At 40.0% G+C, this 14,000-nt stretch overlaps 1 protein-coding gene across 2 annotated transcripts in view; it reads left to right on the forward strand.

Annotated features, from left to right (window-relative positions):
• ADAMTS20 (ADAM metallopeptidase with thrombospondin type 1 motif 20) overlaps positions 1-14,000 on the forward strand; it is a 119,501-nt gene that overhangs the window by 83,686 nt on the left and 21,815 nt on the right. For both annotated transcript variants that reach the window (XM_084749462.1, XM_084749463.1), the window contains one exon: positions 10,730-10,897. In XM_084749462.1, the coding sequence (XP_084605588.1) occupies positions 10,730-10,897 (168 nt within the window). The remainder of the gene's footprint in view (positions 1-10,729; positions 10,898-14,000) is intronic.

Raw genomic sequence — 14,000 nt, forward strand, 5'->3', positions numbered from 1 at the left:
GTCTGCAAGCATAGCAGAGTATTATTAATAGTGCCAGTGGCTGGCTCTCTCCCATGGGTCGGTCTTGGTTTGGACCAGGTATCGGTAGCACATTCCCTCAATCTCTACTCTGTGCTCTATCTTTATCCCTGCACATCTTGGAGGCAGGGTAAATTTTGGGTCAAAGCTTCTGTGGGTAGGTTGGTGTTCCTCTCCTTCTACAACAGTCTTATCTAGTTAAGGGTAGTCCTCTTCAGTCTCTATAAGAGCCATAGTTTTTTGTTGTCTTAAAAATAGGTAAAGATTGTGGTTTCTGGATGAGTTTTAAACTCCAGACAGGAACTCTAGACTAGTCTCACTTGGAAGCAGACATTACAGAGATCATCTGATGCCCTCCAAATCTTATTTTTAAAAAGAAAAATCAGTGTACTGGGGGTGTAGCTCAGTTGGTTGAATTCTTGTCTGGCACACACAAAACCCTGGGATCCATCCGCACTGGCACATACAAAACCCTGGGATCCATCCGCAGTAGTAAAAAACCAGGAATGGTGTCACTCACCTGTAATTCTAGCACTTGGAAGCCAGAGGGGATCAGAAATTCAAGGTCACCCTCTGCTACATAGAAAGTTCAAAGCCAGCCTGTCTGGATATAAAGGACTCTCTTGTGCCAAAGACCACATTTCACAAAGACAGGAGTAAACTAAGATCCGAGGAGGCTGGCTGACCACCCAGTAGACTTTCTCTGTGAGTAACTCTCCAGTCAGGAACTGATTGTTAGTAAATGGCTTCCACTGATAGTGGTAAGCTGAGAGGCCAACACTGAATGTTCTTGGCAGTGGGTTAGAGCTGGTAGTTTCCTGGCGGGAGTTTCCATCTGATTGTGACAACTGATGGCTCTTAGTAGGGGCTTCCAATCATGGTGGCAAGTGTCTAAAAAGGAAAGGAAAGGGTAGAAAAAGACCACACACACACACACACACACAATTACACTTGATGATGAAGTAAGATAGGTTTTATCAAGCCTCTTCTTACAAGCTTCTCTAACTTCACACACACACACACACACACACACACACACACACACACACACACACACACACACACCATTGGGTTGATGGAGCAAACTCCAAAGAGCAAGTTCCAACTCAACCTTATATACATATACATATGCATACACATATACACATACAGTCATCTTGGCCAATGGAAAAGGATTACAACCTCTCCAGCTACCGTACATATAAACATATATACACATATGCACATACACACATATACACATATACATTTGATGGATGGAACAAAGAGCGAGTTCCAAAAACATTTGTTGTTTCCCCCACAGCTTATATATGGCAGTACAAAGATCACAATGTGGTCACATTCTATTTTCTTTAAGCGAAGGATTACAGTGAGTACACATATGAAAAACATGTTCCCCAATACCCTTACATGATCACACGTTTTGCATATTATGGCTGAGAAACAAATATGAAAAACAGATTATTCCCGAGAACCCACGTACATTTGTAAGTAAGCAACTTGTTATATATTAATAAAGCATGAGCAAGCAAGATGGTTTCTTTACTGGCAGGCTGCAATGTGTGGTTACAAAGAATCAATTACCTTTAAAAGTAATCTTATAAAAATCTTAAAAGCATAACAAACCTAAAATTTATATAAAAAACAATCAGCCATTTCTACTTTAAATCCCCATGGTGCACATCTACTCATTAATAATTTTTATTAAATCATATCAGGAAGTTGAGGGCGAAACTGGGTACAAGAAAATCAATCACCGTCTCAGTCACCAGCCCAGCTTGAAAGCGTCACATCAGCCAGTGTAATTCTGGGCCATTGTTCTCGCTCACCAACCTCAGGAAGTCCCTAGCTTTAATATTAAGAGTGTAATTTTCTTAACTTTAAATTGTTCTCTAAGATTTTCTATCTCAGAGCCACTAGCCAAAACCTCTTTACCTAACCTTGCTGAACACTCTATTTTTCCAAATTCTTTCGAAGCGTAGTGGTCATTGCTGACAATCTACGCACATCGCTACGTTCTTCTCAAGGGTGGGGCTTGAATCGTTAATCTTCTCCAGCAGCGATGCTTGAAAGAGATCAAGCATTGTTATTGTGAGTGCCAGTGATGCTGCCCAGTGAGCGGCCAGAAGCCCCCTGAGAGTTCTCATACAATTCATAGATTATGAGGGATGTGGTGACCACAGAGCAACAAGCGGAGTGATAGTCCATAACAGTAGGAAGTCCTCAGGACACTTAGTTGTCTGGGTTCTGCCTCCCTGAGACAACACCCAGCATGGTTGTGCTAACCAGTGGGCCTCATTCCTTGAGTTCTCAAGCTGTTTTGCTGTTTCTCCTGCACGGCCCTTGACACTCCTCTTGAAAACTAGTGAGTAAGTAAATTGGAAAATTCAAGAAAACTTGGTAGGCTGAGTGGAACTGAAGAGTAGTACCTTGTTCAGTTTTGTTCAAGGTTGTTTTTTTGGGGACAGGAGGCTGGGATCCATGCCTGTGAAGCAGTGTTCCAACTGTGTTATTTTCCCAACACCTTATAGTCTATTTTTTTTTTTTACCGTCACTGCTGTATTCCTCATTTTAATCATGAATGAATATACTCGAAGTTACTTAATACATTAGGAAACTAAAATAACCAAATGTCTAAGGAAAACACACAAAGGTTAGGTCAACTTGTGTTTTAATTTCTAGGAGCTGGAAAAGTAAATGACCCAATATTTAGCCATTTACAAAGTGGTTTTGAAAAAGCATCATTTTTTTTTTACATAAAATGTTTGCAATTATATTGCAACACTATTAGGTCTCTTTGTTGGTGTGTTTTTCCTTATCTGCCAGTAAGGAGGAATGCGGAGGAAGCAGGAGTCTAGGTGTTCTACCTGATTTGGGATAAATAAATAGATTTATTGGAGGCCAGTTTTTAAAATGGGTCATTGTCAAACTTACTTACCAGAAGTTATTTTAGAGAATACAGAATTCACCCAGACAGTTTTTAATTAAGAAAAATAATTTACATGAAGAAAAAAATTAATTTAAAATGCTTAATAGCATATGTCAGTGGGCACTAAAAAGATTTCATGTTGATGTCAGAGCTCATGTCTCACCTTACTTCTAATATTTTTTTTTACTTTTAGTAATACATTTTCCCTCATTTCAGGTTTTGTACAAACCAATAGGTTTCGTTGTGATGCTTTCTTAGTGCCGAACCCTGCTCTGACCATTTTCCTTCCCCACCAATCTCACCTACCTTCTTTATTTGGCTCTCCATCCCTTTTTCCTCTGTATCAGCTCATCTTCTAATTTCAGATGATCTTGTCGGGGCTTTGCTCTTGTTTCCAGGTGGAGAAAGCATGAAAGCATGGGATACGTGCTTTTTTTCTTTTTTCTTTTTTTTCTTTTTTTTTTTTTTTTGTCTCTGTCTACTTTAACCCACAAGATCAGCTCCAGTTCCACCTGTATTTATAAAAGTGCCGTGACATGCTCCTCTTAATGGTTGGACATAAAGACACGCTGTACATGTGGCAGGTGTTCTTTACCGCCATTGCCTGATGGCTGCCTAGCTCATCCTATGACTTGCTGATGCAGCTCTCTCTTTTGGTGTGTTGACTTCATTTCCTTCGGGTGTTCAGCCAGAAGTAGAACAGCTGAACCATAAAGTAGCTGTGGTTTTAGTTTTCTGAGAGACTTTGTACTGCTTTTTATATTGATTATATTGAATTATATCCCAACAGTTGAGTATTAGTTTTAATATTTATCCTTAGGGAAGTATAAATACAACTTACATAACAAACATATAACATATCTCAATTAAAAATAACCTCTATATGTGGTTGTATATTCATATATTCTTGTGTATTCATAGAGAACACTATATACTAAAGCAAATGAAATGCACATTTACAATTTTTTAGCTTTAAGCTTGATTTCTCTTCTACTCCACAGACCAGTCCATATTTGCTCCAAATAATCAGATCTTCAAGGATTAAAATGAAATGATTACTAGGATGTTGATGCCTGACTTTTTGGGGGGAATCATGAACTAATGCTATTTACTTCAGATACAGCACTAGCTACAGACCAAAGGGAAGATTCCACCTGCTCCTAGCTTCGTCATCCAGTGAGGGGGTTTGCTTACTTAAAGGAACATGGATGACTCAAAGGCAGCTACATCGCTGAGTGACAGTCCACTAAAAGCTGTGTTCCCCAAAGCTCCCTACACACGATTCAGGTTGCTCTGCCAGCCTCATGTTCCTAGGAGTTACTTGCTGTGTATGTAACCTCGGAGACAGACCACCCTCCCCCTGCCCCCCCCGCCCCCCCCCCCTGAGTCCTGTAACTTTTTTTTTTTTTTTGAGTCCTGTAACTTTTTGATCTTCCTGGTGAGATGCTTTACTTTGGTGAACTTCCTGGTCTCAGTGTCTCATTCTTTGCTCAGGGAGGGAGTTTCAGTTCAGAGGAACTAACCACACAGCATATGTAAGCAACCACTGAATCTGGAATGTTCCATCTCAGGCCTGTTTGGTGTCCCCAGTGGGTTTTGTGCCATGCCGGAGGAGCAGGAGGGAGTACATGAACACCCAACCCTCTGGTCTGTGTTGTACAATTATTCCTCCAGATAGGAGAGAAAATCATGAACAATTTGTGGCACATTAATTGGTAACAAGTGATTCTGAGGTCTTTCTATTTTCCATGTTTCTCTATAGTGCGTCTGTTCTTGGTATGTTTTATTACCCCTAAGAGAAAAAATGGACAGAGGACAGACCATTGCAGATCTGTTGAGTGCAGCAGATGAGAAACAGGATGTGAGGAGGGACGTGTAAGAGCCGACCTCAGCACTCACTCTCTCAGGCAAAGATTCCTGCGGACCAGGCGAAGGCAAACGTCTATTACTACAAAACGAGGCACCCAGAAGAGTGTGGAGCGGTTTTTATAAGTAAAATGATGTTTAAAGCTCAGTATTGAACTATAGACAGGGGTGAAACTGAGGGAGGAAACGGCACATGTGGGTGTCTTGAGGCGGGGTGGGCAAAGTGCTTTCTAGGGGTTGACATTATATGCCGCCTCATTCAATGCCCTCTGTGTTTGCCATTTACCCCACTCTATTTGCAGTGTGGGACACATCTTTAGTCCCGTTCCACATAAACCTGTGCGGTTCTGTAATACTCTCTAGTTTGTTATGGATACATATTTTTTTTTTTTTTTACTATTTTCATAGTGTTACACATGTTCTTAGATTTTTTTTTGTTTAGTCATTTCTTCTTTTTTTATTTTATTTATTTTTATTTTCTTTAGTCATTTCTTCTCATAAAGAAACAAATATATGTTATTTTACTAATGTCACACAAAAATGAAGGTGTGTAGAGGGCAGGTTTTGTACCAGCGAGGTAGAATGCAATAAGTGTGTTACAAGGCTGTTTTGCTAGTGCCAGCTGGCGTGCATACTAATTCTCCCAGCATCAGAATGATTCCCACAGCTGTCGGAAAGAATAAAGTTCTGGATTTAAAAGGTTTGGGAACATCTGGAGAAGCAAAGGCTCCCGTGCGTTAGATCAAAACAATCTCCATTCCCTCATTTGATTTTGCTCAGCACCTTATGCTTCTACAACTAGTCAGAAAGTCCCCACAATTGAGTCACTGAGTTTTCTACCTGTACCTGAAAGAGCAAATCATTTCGTCTACAATTCCACACAACCATCCTGTTTGAAGAAGAGCGTCCCTACTCTAGAGTTAATCTTACCAGTGAAGACTGAATTCTCTTGGAATAGGAAGTGTCAGATCACTGGAAAAAGTCTGGAGACTCTCTATTTTATCGCTTGCAAACTGCACATTTCCTTCAAATGCCCTGCTTTGTTTTCCATAAAAAGTTTTTTTTTAACCTTATCGATAAACACCAGTGATTGAGAATACCTGAATGCTTATCCACTGTTGCTGCTCTTCAGCCATTAGAGAAGAAAGGAATTGAGACAGGAAAGGAGATGACCAAAGAGGAGGGTAGGAGCCGTGACCAAAATACGTTGAAGACATGGATGAGAAGTCACCATAAAAGCCATTGTCCTGAGTTAGTAATAGGAAAGTTTTGAAAGAGTTTAGGAAATCAATATAGAAGACATAGGTGACTTCTATGGACAAGAATGCAAGAAATATGTTCATAGGGTATCAAGTCTCTTCTTGGTAACCTGCTGTCCTTCCTCTGAGTGCCACCAGGTCTCCCTCTCCAGGGGACATGGTCAAAGGTGAGGCACCAGAGTATGTGAGAGAGTAATATCCCACTCTCCACTCTACTGTGGAGAGTGTTCTGTCCATTGTCTAGATCTGGGTAGGGGTTTAAGGTTTACCGCCTGATACCCTATGAACATATACAGGGGGAGGTAATCCCCCTCAGGAAACAGTCATAGGGGAGGGGAATAAGGGGAAAATGGGAGGGAGGGAAGAATGGGAGGATACAAGGGATGGGATAACCATTGAGATGTAACAAGAATAAATTAATAAAGTAAAAAAAAAGAATGCAAGAAATGAGCTACAATGGTATTAATAAAATTCCAAGGGAATCAGAAGATGTCAGTGGTTAAAACTTGAGAGAGAGAGAGAGAGAGAGAGAGAGAGAGAGAGAGAGAGAGAGAGATTGATTGATCAGTGGTTAAAACTGTGAAAGAGAGAGAGAAAAAAGCAGATTTCTATAGCACCAGAAAAAGCAATTGCTGTTTGGGGGTGTCCTATGAAATTGACTACTTTGTGTCGTCTTCACAGTTCAAAATGAGGTGTGTTTGGGGGGCAGGAGGAAGAGAGTAGCGGTTCACTATTGTTTTCCGCATTGCTGCCTCTTCCCAATGGAAACCTAATTCTTCGCATAGCACGCTCTCTCGTATGCTAGAGAAATTCCCATGTGGCATTCATCAGACATGATAAAGTACTGCAGCTACTCTTCCTTAGAACTTGGGGAAAATAGATCTGTACTTGTTCAGAGCTCAAGAGAAAGGGTTTTATTTTAAGTCCATACAAAGCATAAATTACTTTGCAAATTTTTGGTTTTGTAGTTTTTCTAGCTTAGAGGAGTGTGTGTGTGTGTGTGTGTGTGTGTGTGTGTGTGTGTGTGTGTGTGTGTGTAGACAAATTTAAGGCCTTAAGGGTAATAAAAGAACTAGGGATTGGTTAATTTAAGAAAAAAAAAACGAGCATTATTTGACATTAAAGAGTGAGGAATATTATTGTGCCTCGAAATGTTCATGATAATGAGATTGGAGAGATGACTTAGCAGTTAAGCATACTGAGTGCTCTTTCAACTCCCACAGCAGCACACAACCATCTATAACTCCAATGTCCACTTCTGGCCTCTGCATGCACTGCAAACATGTGGTGCCCAGACATACATGCAGGCAAAAACACCCCTACACATAGAATGAAATGAAAAAAAAAATATGACGACAAGTTGCGTAATATAAGGTTTGAAAAGAATCTTGATTAAAACTGCGTGTATCATAAAGCAAGAAGAGAATGCGTTAAAGACAAAAGAGTGGTGTTGCCATTTCCTGAGCAAACAAGAAATAGACTTGAAATCACGTTGGCTAATTTTACTTTTATAAAAAAACAAAAATTTTCTTATGACATGTATTTCTAAAATTAGCTTCCATTTAGAATATGTTTAATACTAGTTTGGATTTAATCAAGCATAGCCCAGATAATGTTAGTGAGTTAAAGTGAGGTGGGGCGAGAAAGGGGCCGGAGGTGACTAGGGAACTGCACTATCTTCTGAAGAGTGACTTTCCAGTTCACCACGTGTGCAGAGGTGCTGCTGAATCCCAAGCTAAAGTCCCAATTTCAGTCTCCTTTCCCCTGTTACAACCATTTTAATGAATGAATTGGTCATTCTTGAAAACACCTGCGATACTCTGTAAGTTTACTTTTCATTTTTTGGGGTCTTGGCACTGTTAAAAGAACTTTAGGTGTTTCCAAGAATAGCTATATGTACGCCAACACATGGACGACGTTTGCTTGAGGCTTAGCAAACAAATATATAAGACTCTCCATGTTGTCTGTGAACAAACACGATCCTCTTAAGATCCCATCACACTTTTAAGGACTTAAGAAATGGTTGCCAAGCCGGGCGTGGTGGCACACGCCTTTAATCCCAGCACTCGGGAGGCAGAGGCAGGTGGATCGCTGTGAGTTCGAGACCAGCCTGGACTACAAAGTGAGTCCAGAATAGCCAAGGCTACACAGAGAAACCCTGTCTCGAAAAAACCAAATAAATAAATAAATAAATAAATAAATAAACAAATAAATAAATAAAAATGAAGAAATGGTTGCCCTTCACAGATTATTCAATTCTTATCATTTTAGTGACATTTAATATCTTGTAGTGGTTTTTTTTTAATGACTTTCTTTATGTTTACTATTCTTAGAACCAACCCTGCCTAGTTCATTTAATGCAGAGTATGCATATTTAAATTATAACTACATTACAGTGAAAGAGATGATGTTTAATGAGCCTGCCCATGAATATTCACAATAAATATTATGTTTGAAAAGGTGCTAATAAAGAGTGATGATGGCTGTCTTTCAAATAATTCAAAATTATAAAAATGATACAAGTCAAAAAGAACATTCTGTACATGAGTGTGTATTGAGGTAATTACCACACTGCACCATTAATATGTGCTTGATGGTGCATAACATTTGATGTTTATTAATGTACAATGTTGGTTTTAGGGAAATAAATAGTGAAGAAACAAAAAGGTAAGGTCATGAGCACACCAGTGGCCAAGTGAGTTTAGCATAGAGGTCGTCTACCTCAGAAGTGTGTGGAGAGTCTCCAGAGACTTCCACAAACCTGAACGGACTATGGTGGAAGGAGGCCACCCAGGACATGAGAACAGGCATAAAGGCACTGAGCTGCCTGCCTGTTCCAGTGGGAAGTAGTAGTGAAAAAATATGAAAGGCTAAATTATTCCCAGATTACATTGCTATATATTCAAATTTTAATTTTTCATATTTAATTATGAATATATATGTGGATTGTATGTGTATACGTGTGAAGGTGTGCCCAAAGAGGAGAGAAGAGGGCATTGAGTCCATGAGAGCTAGAGTTACAGGTGGTTGTGGGCCACTGGGCATGTGTGCTGGGAACTAAACTCAAGTCTTCTACGAGAGCAGTATGAAATTTAAGACTTATTTTTTCCCTGAGTGTGGTGATGTACACCTTTAGTCTCATCACTCAGGAGGCAGAAGTAGCCAGATTGCTGTGAGTTCAAGGCCATCATAGCCTACCTAACAAGTTCCATGTCAGCCAGAGCTACATAGTGAAGTGCCATCTCAGAAACAAACAAGCATGATTTTAATTTCTGTGTACATGTACATGGCTCTGTATCAGTATATATGCATATGTGTGTTGATGTGGATCTGTTCGTACATACATACATACAGAATATGAGTGCACATAGACACACACACACACACACACACACACACACACACACACACACACACGGCAGTGCACACATGAGTGGAGGCTAGAGAGGGTGCTGGATCCTGGAAGCTGAAGTTACAGGCTTTTGAGACACAATCCAATTTCTGGTCCTCATATGTATATACATGTGTATATAATTATATTATACATATAAACATATGTAATATAATATATAATATTCTCACAATCTATTACATATTTCTAAAGGAATCAAATACACACTAATATCTTAAAAAATTTTTTTTAACTGTATAAGTTGGAGGGCTGGTGATCGAGAGACACACCTTCCACATTGGTGTAAATACAAATTGTCTGGGCTCCATGTCTTCCTTGCTTGACTTTCCCCAGGTCCGTTTATCATAGTGAAATTAGCAGTGTCCACTCAGAGAACTCATGGGGACAGTTAGAAGAGGAAGCTAATATTTTGTCAGAATCTGCGTGGGGCTGGGCCATGGTAGCCCACAGTGATAATCCTAGCACTTGGGAGGCAGAGGCAGAAGGGTCTATATGAGTTCAAGGCAAACTGGCTCCACAGAGTGAGTTCCAGGACAGCCAAGGCTCTACAGAGAAACCCTGTGTCAAACAAACAAACAAAAACACGCAAAACAACAACAACAACAACAAAAGAATCTGCACGGGGACTAGGACTATACTGAACATTTTATACTCTTCCTCCTGTGTTGATGATCATAGCTGTTTACTGCGCTGCACTGGCCTCATGCATGGAATGATACTTTCAAGGATTTTGCTATCGACATTGGATGGCTACTGGTGCAGAGATTTGCTTTCCATGGTGGTGTAAAATATAGACACTAACAGGTTTTTTAAAACCTGTTTTCTCAATTAGCTCATGATCATGAGGATCTTTTTTTTTTTTAACTGAGAAAAATAGCTTTGCTGTAAAAATACGATAATGCAAATATACAAACCAGATTACAGGCTTAGGTATGGCATCCAGTTGGTCAAGATTAAAGATAGTCTTTAATCTTAGGAAGTCTACATCTTTATGCATCAGAGTCTATACCAATACATTTTGGACAATCAGTAAGTACTTCCATAGAAGGAATGGCAGTTTTATACTGTCAAGACCAATTAAGATCCCATAGCAGATTGGCAAACTTCAAACACTCACGAACTGCAAATATCAGACTACGTGTAACAATAATGTTGAAACAATGGTCTTTTGCTTACTTTTCTTTTATACTTCTTGAAGTTAAGTTAATAAAAAATACATTAAAAGTATTCCTACATTTTCCGCAGTGCTCAGCGTCTTGTGGCAAAGGTATAAAGCACCGGGAGGTCCTTTGCATTGATCGGCTCCAAAGGAAATTAGGAGAAAACTATTGCAGTCATCTGCAGAAACCGCGAACTCACAAAGCTTGCAGGTCGGGACGATGCCCTTCATGGAAAGCCAATAGATGGATGGAGGTATGTGCATTTTACAACCATCATCTGCCTCATCTATCTATCTATCTATCTATCTATCTATCTATCTATCTATCATCTATTTTTCTATTATCTATCTATCTATCCATCTATCTATCTATCTATCATCTATCTACTTTCTATTTATCAATCGTCTATTTTTCTATCATCTACCTATCATCTGCCATCTATCTATCTACCTCTTTTCCTTCTTTTCCATCCATTCATCCATCATCTCTAGATACCTATATTTAAAATTTCAAAACCTGAGTTCGGAAGTTGTTTGTAGTAACCCTGAAAGTTTTACTCCTTTGAGGTGTCTTTTATTGTAGAGTTTTCTGCACTGTGCTCAACACTGTGTGGAGTTATTGCAGTTGCTTAAGTCTATTGGTAAAATAGTTTACAGGACGCTCTGCTAGGGAGTAAGTGGGCTTAAGGCTGCGGGTATCGTCTTGGTTAGCTATGGACAAACCATATCCAGTGATGTATTTAGCAATGGCCTTGTTTACATCTCAGAACCTTGGATTTGGGTTGAGACCGCATCCTGGAGATACAACTAGTAAATTGCACGCAGAATTGCAACTAGATGTGGAATAAGTGAAGTGTGAGTTCTATCTAGGTAATTTTGGATAGGCTAAAAAGACTCAGCACGAAGGAAACTGATAAACAAATGAGGTCGGGGTGACAACACGATTTTGAAAGAAAGGTACCTCGATGTGTGTATGCCTCAGCACACTCAGGGACAAGAACACCAAACCTACGTAGATTTTTAATGGACAGTGGCTTTTGAATGGCACCATGTAATCTCTTTGATACTGAATGAGAAACCTCTAGTTTCACGGTAGACCAGGGAGCCTCTGCAGAGGGTTATTGTGTTGGGAAGTTGGTGACACTTGACTGGTCCCTGGCATAAGGAAAATAGAATGAGATTCTTCTGTTATCTTTCTGAGAATTCAGGAAGATTTTCTCCTAGGCACAGGAATCCATGTGCTTGGCACTTGGTATCATAATTGGGACCTTACACACTGAGGGCTCTGAGCAATGTGGGGTTAGCAAGCAAAGCTGCAATTCCAAAACACGATGCAAAGAGGCCTCCTTGTTTCCGGGAAGGGTGTGTGGAGGGGCGGTGAGTGCATTTGTCCTTTTTAATGACTAGATTATTTAATTTGTCCCTCAAGCCACACATCTGGAAAAAGGAGACAAATGGTCTTATAAATGAGTGTTTATCATTGTTTAGCAGCGGCCATTAGCATGCACCACCAGATACTTACATTAAGAAACGTTATCAGATACCAAGTGGAATGCACTGCCCTAAAAGTCATTTGAACAATCTGGACCAGCAGTTTTCCAAATGAGTCTTTGTAGTTGAGGCATCATGCAAGGTGGCAATAAAGATGAACCGATTTTATAGTAATTGTTTTAAAGCAATGCTACAGTTTATACAATTGGAACAAAGAAGCAACCAGCGATTATCTTGTGAGTCCCTCTGAAGTCACACATGTGTAGAGTACATTGCCAGATGTAGTGCAGGGACAGCCTGCAATTGCTGGCTTCATGTCAGTACTTTTTATAGAATAAATCAAAGAGCAAGAGCCACACAAGTGGCTATTTGTTTCTGGCAGAGATCTGGGGACTGTGTGGGTGAATGGAACTAACTATGATGACAAGGAGGAACAATTCAAGAAGGCAGACTATGTAGAGAGCATCCATATCTTTCCTGGTCTTAACATTCATCTCTGCCTCTGAAGACCCCAAAACCTATTCCTTTAGTAGAGTGTCATTTCATCTTTGGTAGTAAACCAAGCCAATTTGTTAGAAAGGATGACAGGTTTAGTATTATGGGGCAGATGGTCAGAGGTCAGAAAAGATCCCCCGTGATACAGTCATGGGCAGATGTGGCAGTATCCCAGTAGAGAAGGATGCTTGGGAAGCACAGGGATGTTGGTGACCAAGAAGAGCAAATCTCTCTCCTACGTCACAGCCACATCCCATGGTCATGGCAGAGCTCAGCTTGAGAGTTGTCTGCTGTGTCCTAGGTAGATCTGTAGTGGATCTTGCTGCTCAGTACCTTTTCAGAGTTGTGCTGAGAGTTATCCTGCTGTTGTTCTGAGCTTCTCGGTGAAGAGGTGTGCAATAGTCCTCTGCGCTTAACAAAGGCACATGTGGCAAGTAATCAATGACGAGATGGCTAGTCCTTTTGTAATAAAGTCACCATGTTCAAAACAAAAGGAACTTGGCTTTGTGTGAAGGAAGGCATTTCATAAACAAGACAGCCATTGTCTTTGAGACAGCGCAGGACAGGAGCCTGAGACAGTGCTGTAGAAGTAAACATGGGGTAGGTTTCAGACTCACATATTAAAGACAGCGGTAAGTCAGACAAGAGATCGACACTATCATATCTGAGTTGTTCTGTAAGAATGAAGGTAATGGCCACTGTGTACCTAGAGCTGGGAAAAGATGGTGATAAAAACCCTGAACTCACTTACTCATCTCCCCTTGATCAGGGCCAACACTCTGGGCAATTCAGAAAGATAGTCAAAGGATATCACCCCATTCTATTCAACCAGATAAATAAGGTGGTTGTGATACAAATCTAATAGCTACTTGGTAGACAGAAGAATTGAAGGAGCCTACTGTGTGTCAGACACACTGTGGGAGGCAAGCAAAGGGGACAAGATGGATTCAATAATTCTATTTTGAGCAACTCTGGAAATAATAAAAAAAATCTCCACCAAATATATGTGGTTAAAAGTAGGATCTTCTAAGAGTATAATTTATTTACTTAGCCAAAATTTGATGTAGAAATAAAATACTGGGGAATGCATCCTTTTTAAGGTGTCTTTGCACGTATTAATTTTAGGGATGAGGCCCATGTTAAGGATATAGCATTCTATATTTTAAAGTAGGGATTTAAGGCCTCTGTAGGTTTTTCTAAATGTGTGCTATGATCAAAAGACAAAACCAGACAAACTTTTTGTTTTGTGGACTTAAAGGAAACACTGTCTGTTTGGTAGGACTTCTTCCTCAGAAGAGGTTTTTGTGAACTAATTTTTTTCTAAGAATTCCTTTTGTCTGGAGGGTGTTCAGAACTATAAAACAAGACTAT

Source organism: Acomys minous (assembly GCF_964271855.1).
Source record: "Acomys minous genome assembly, chromosome: 12".
NCBI classification, from domain to species: domain Eukaryota; kingdom Metazoa; phylum Chordata; class Mammalia; order Rodentia; family Muridae; genus Acomys; species Acomys minous.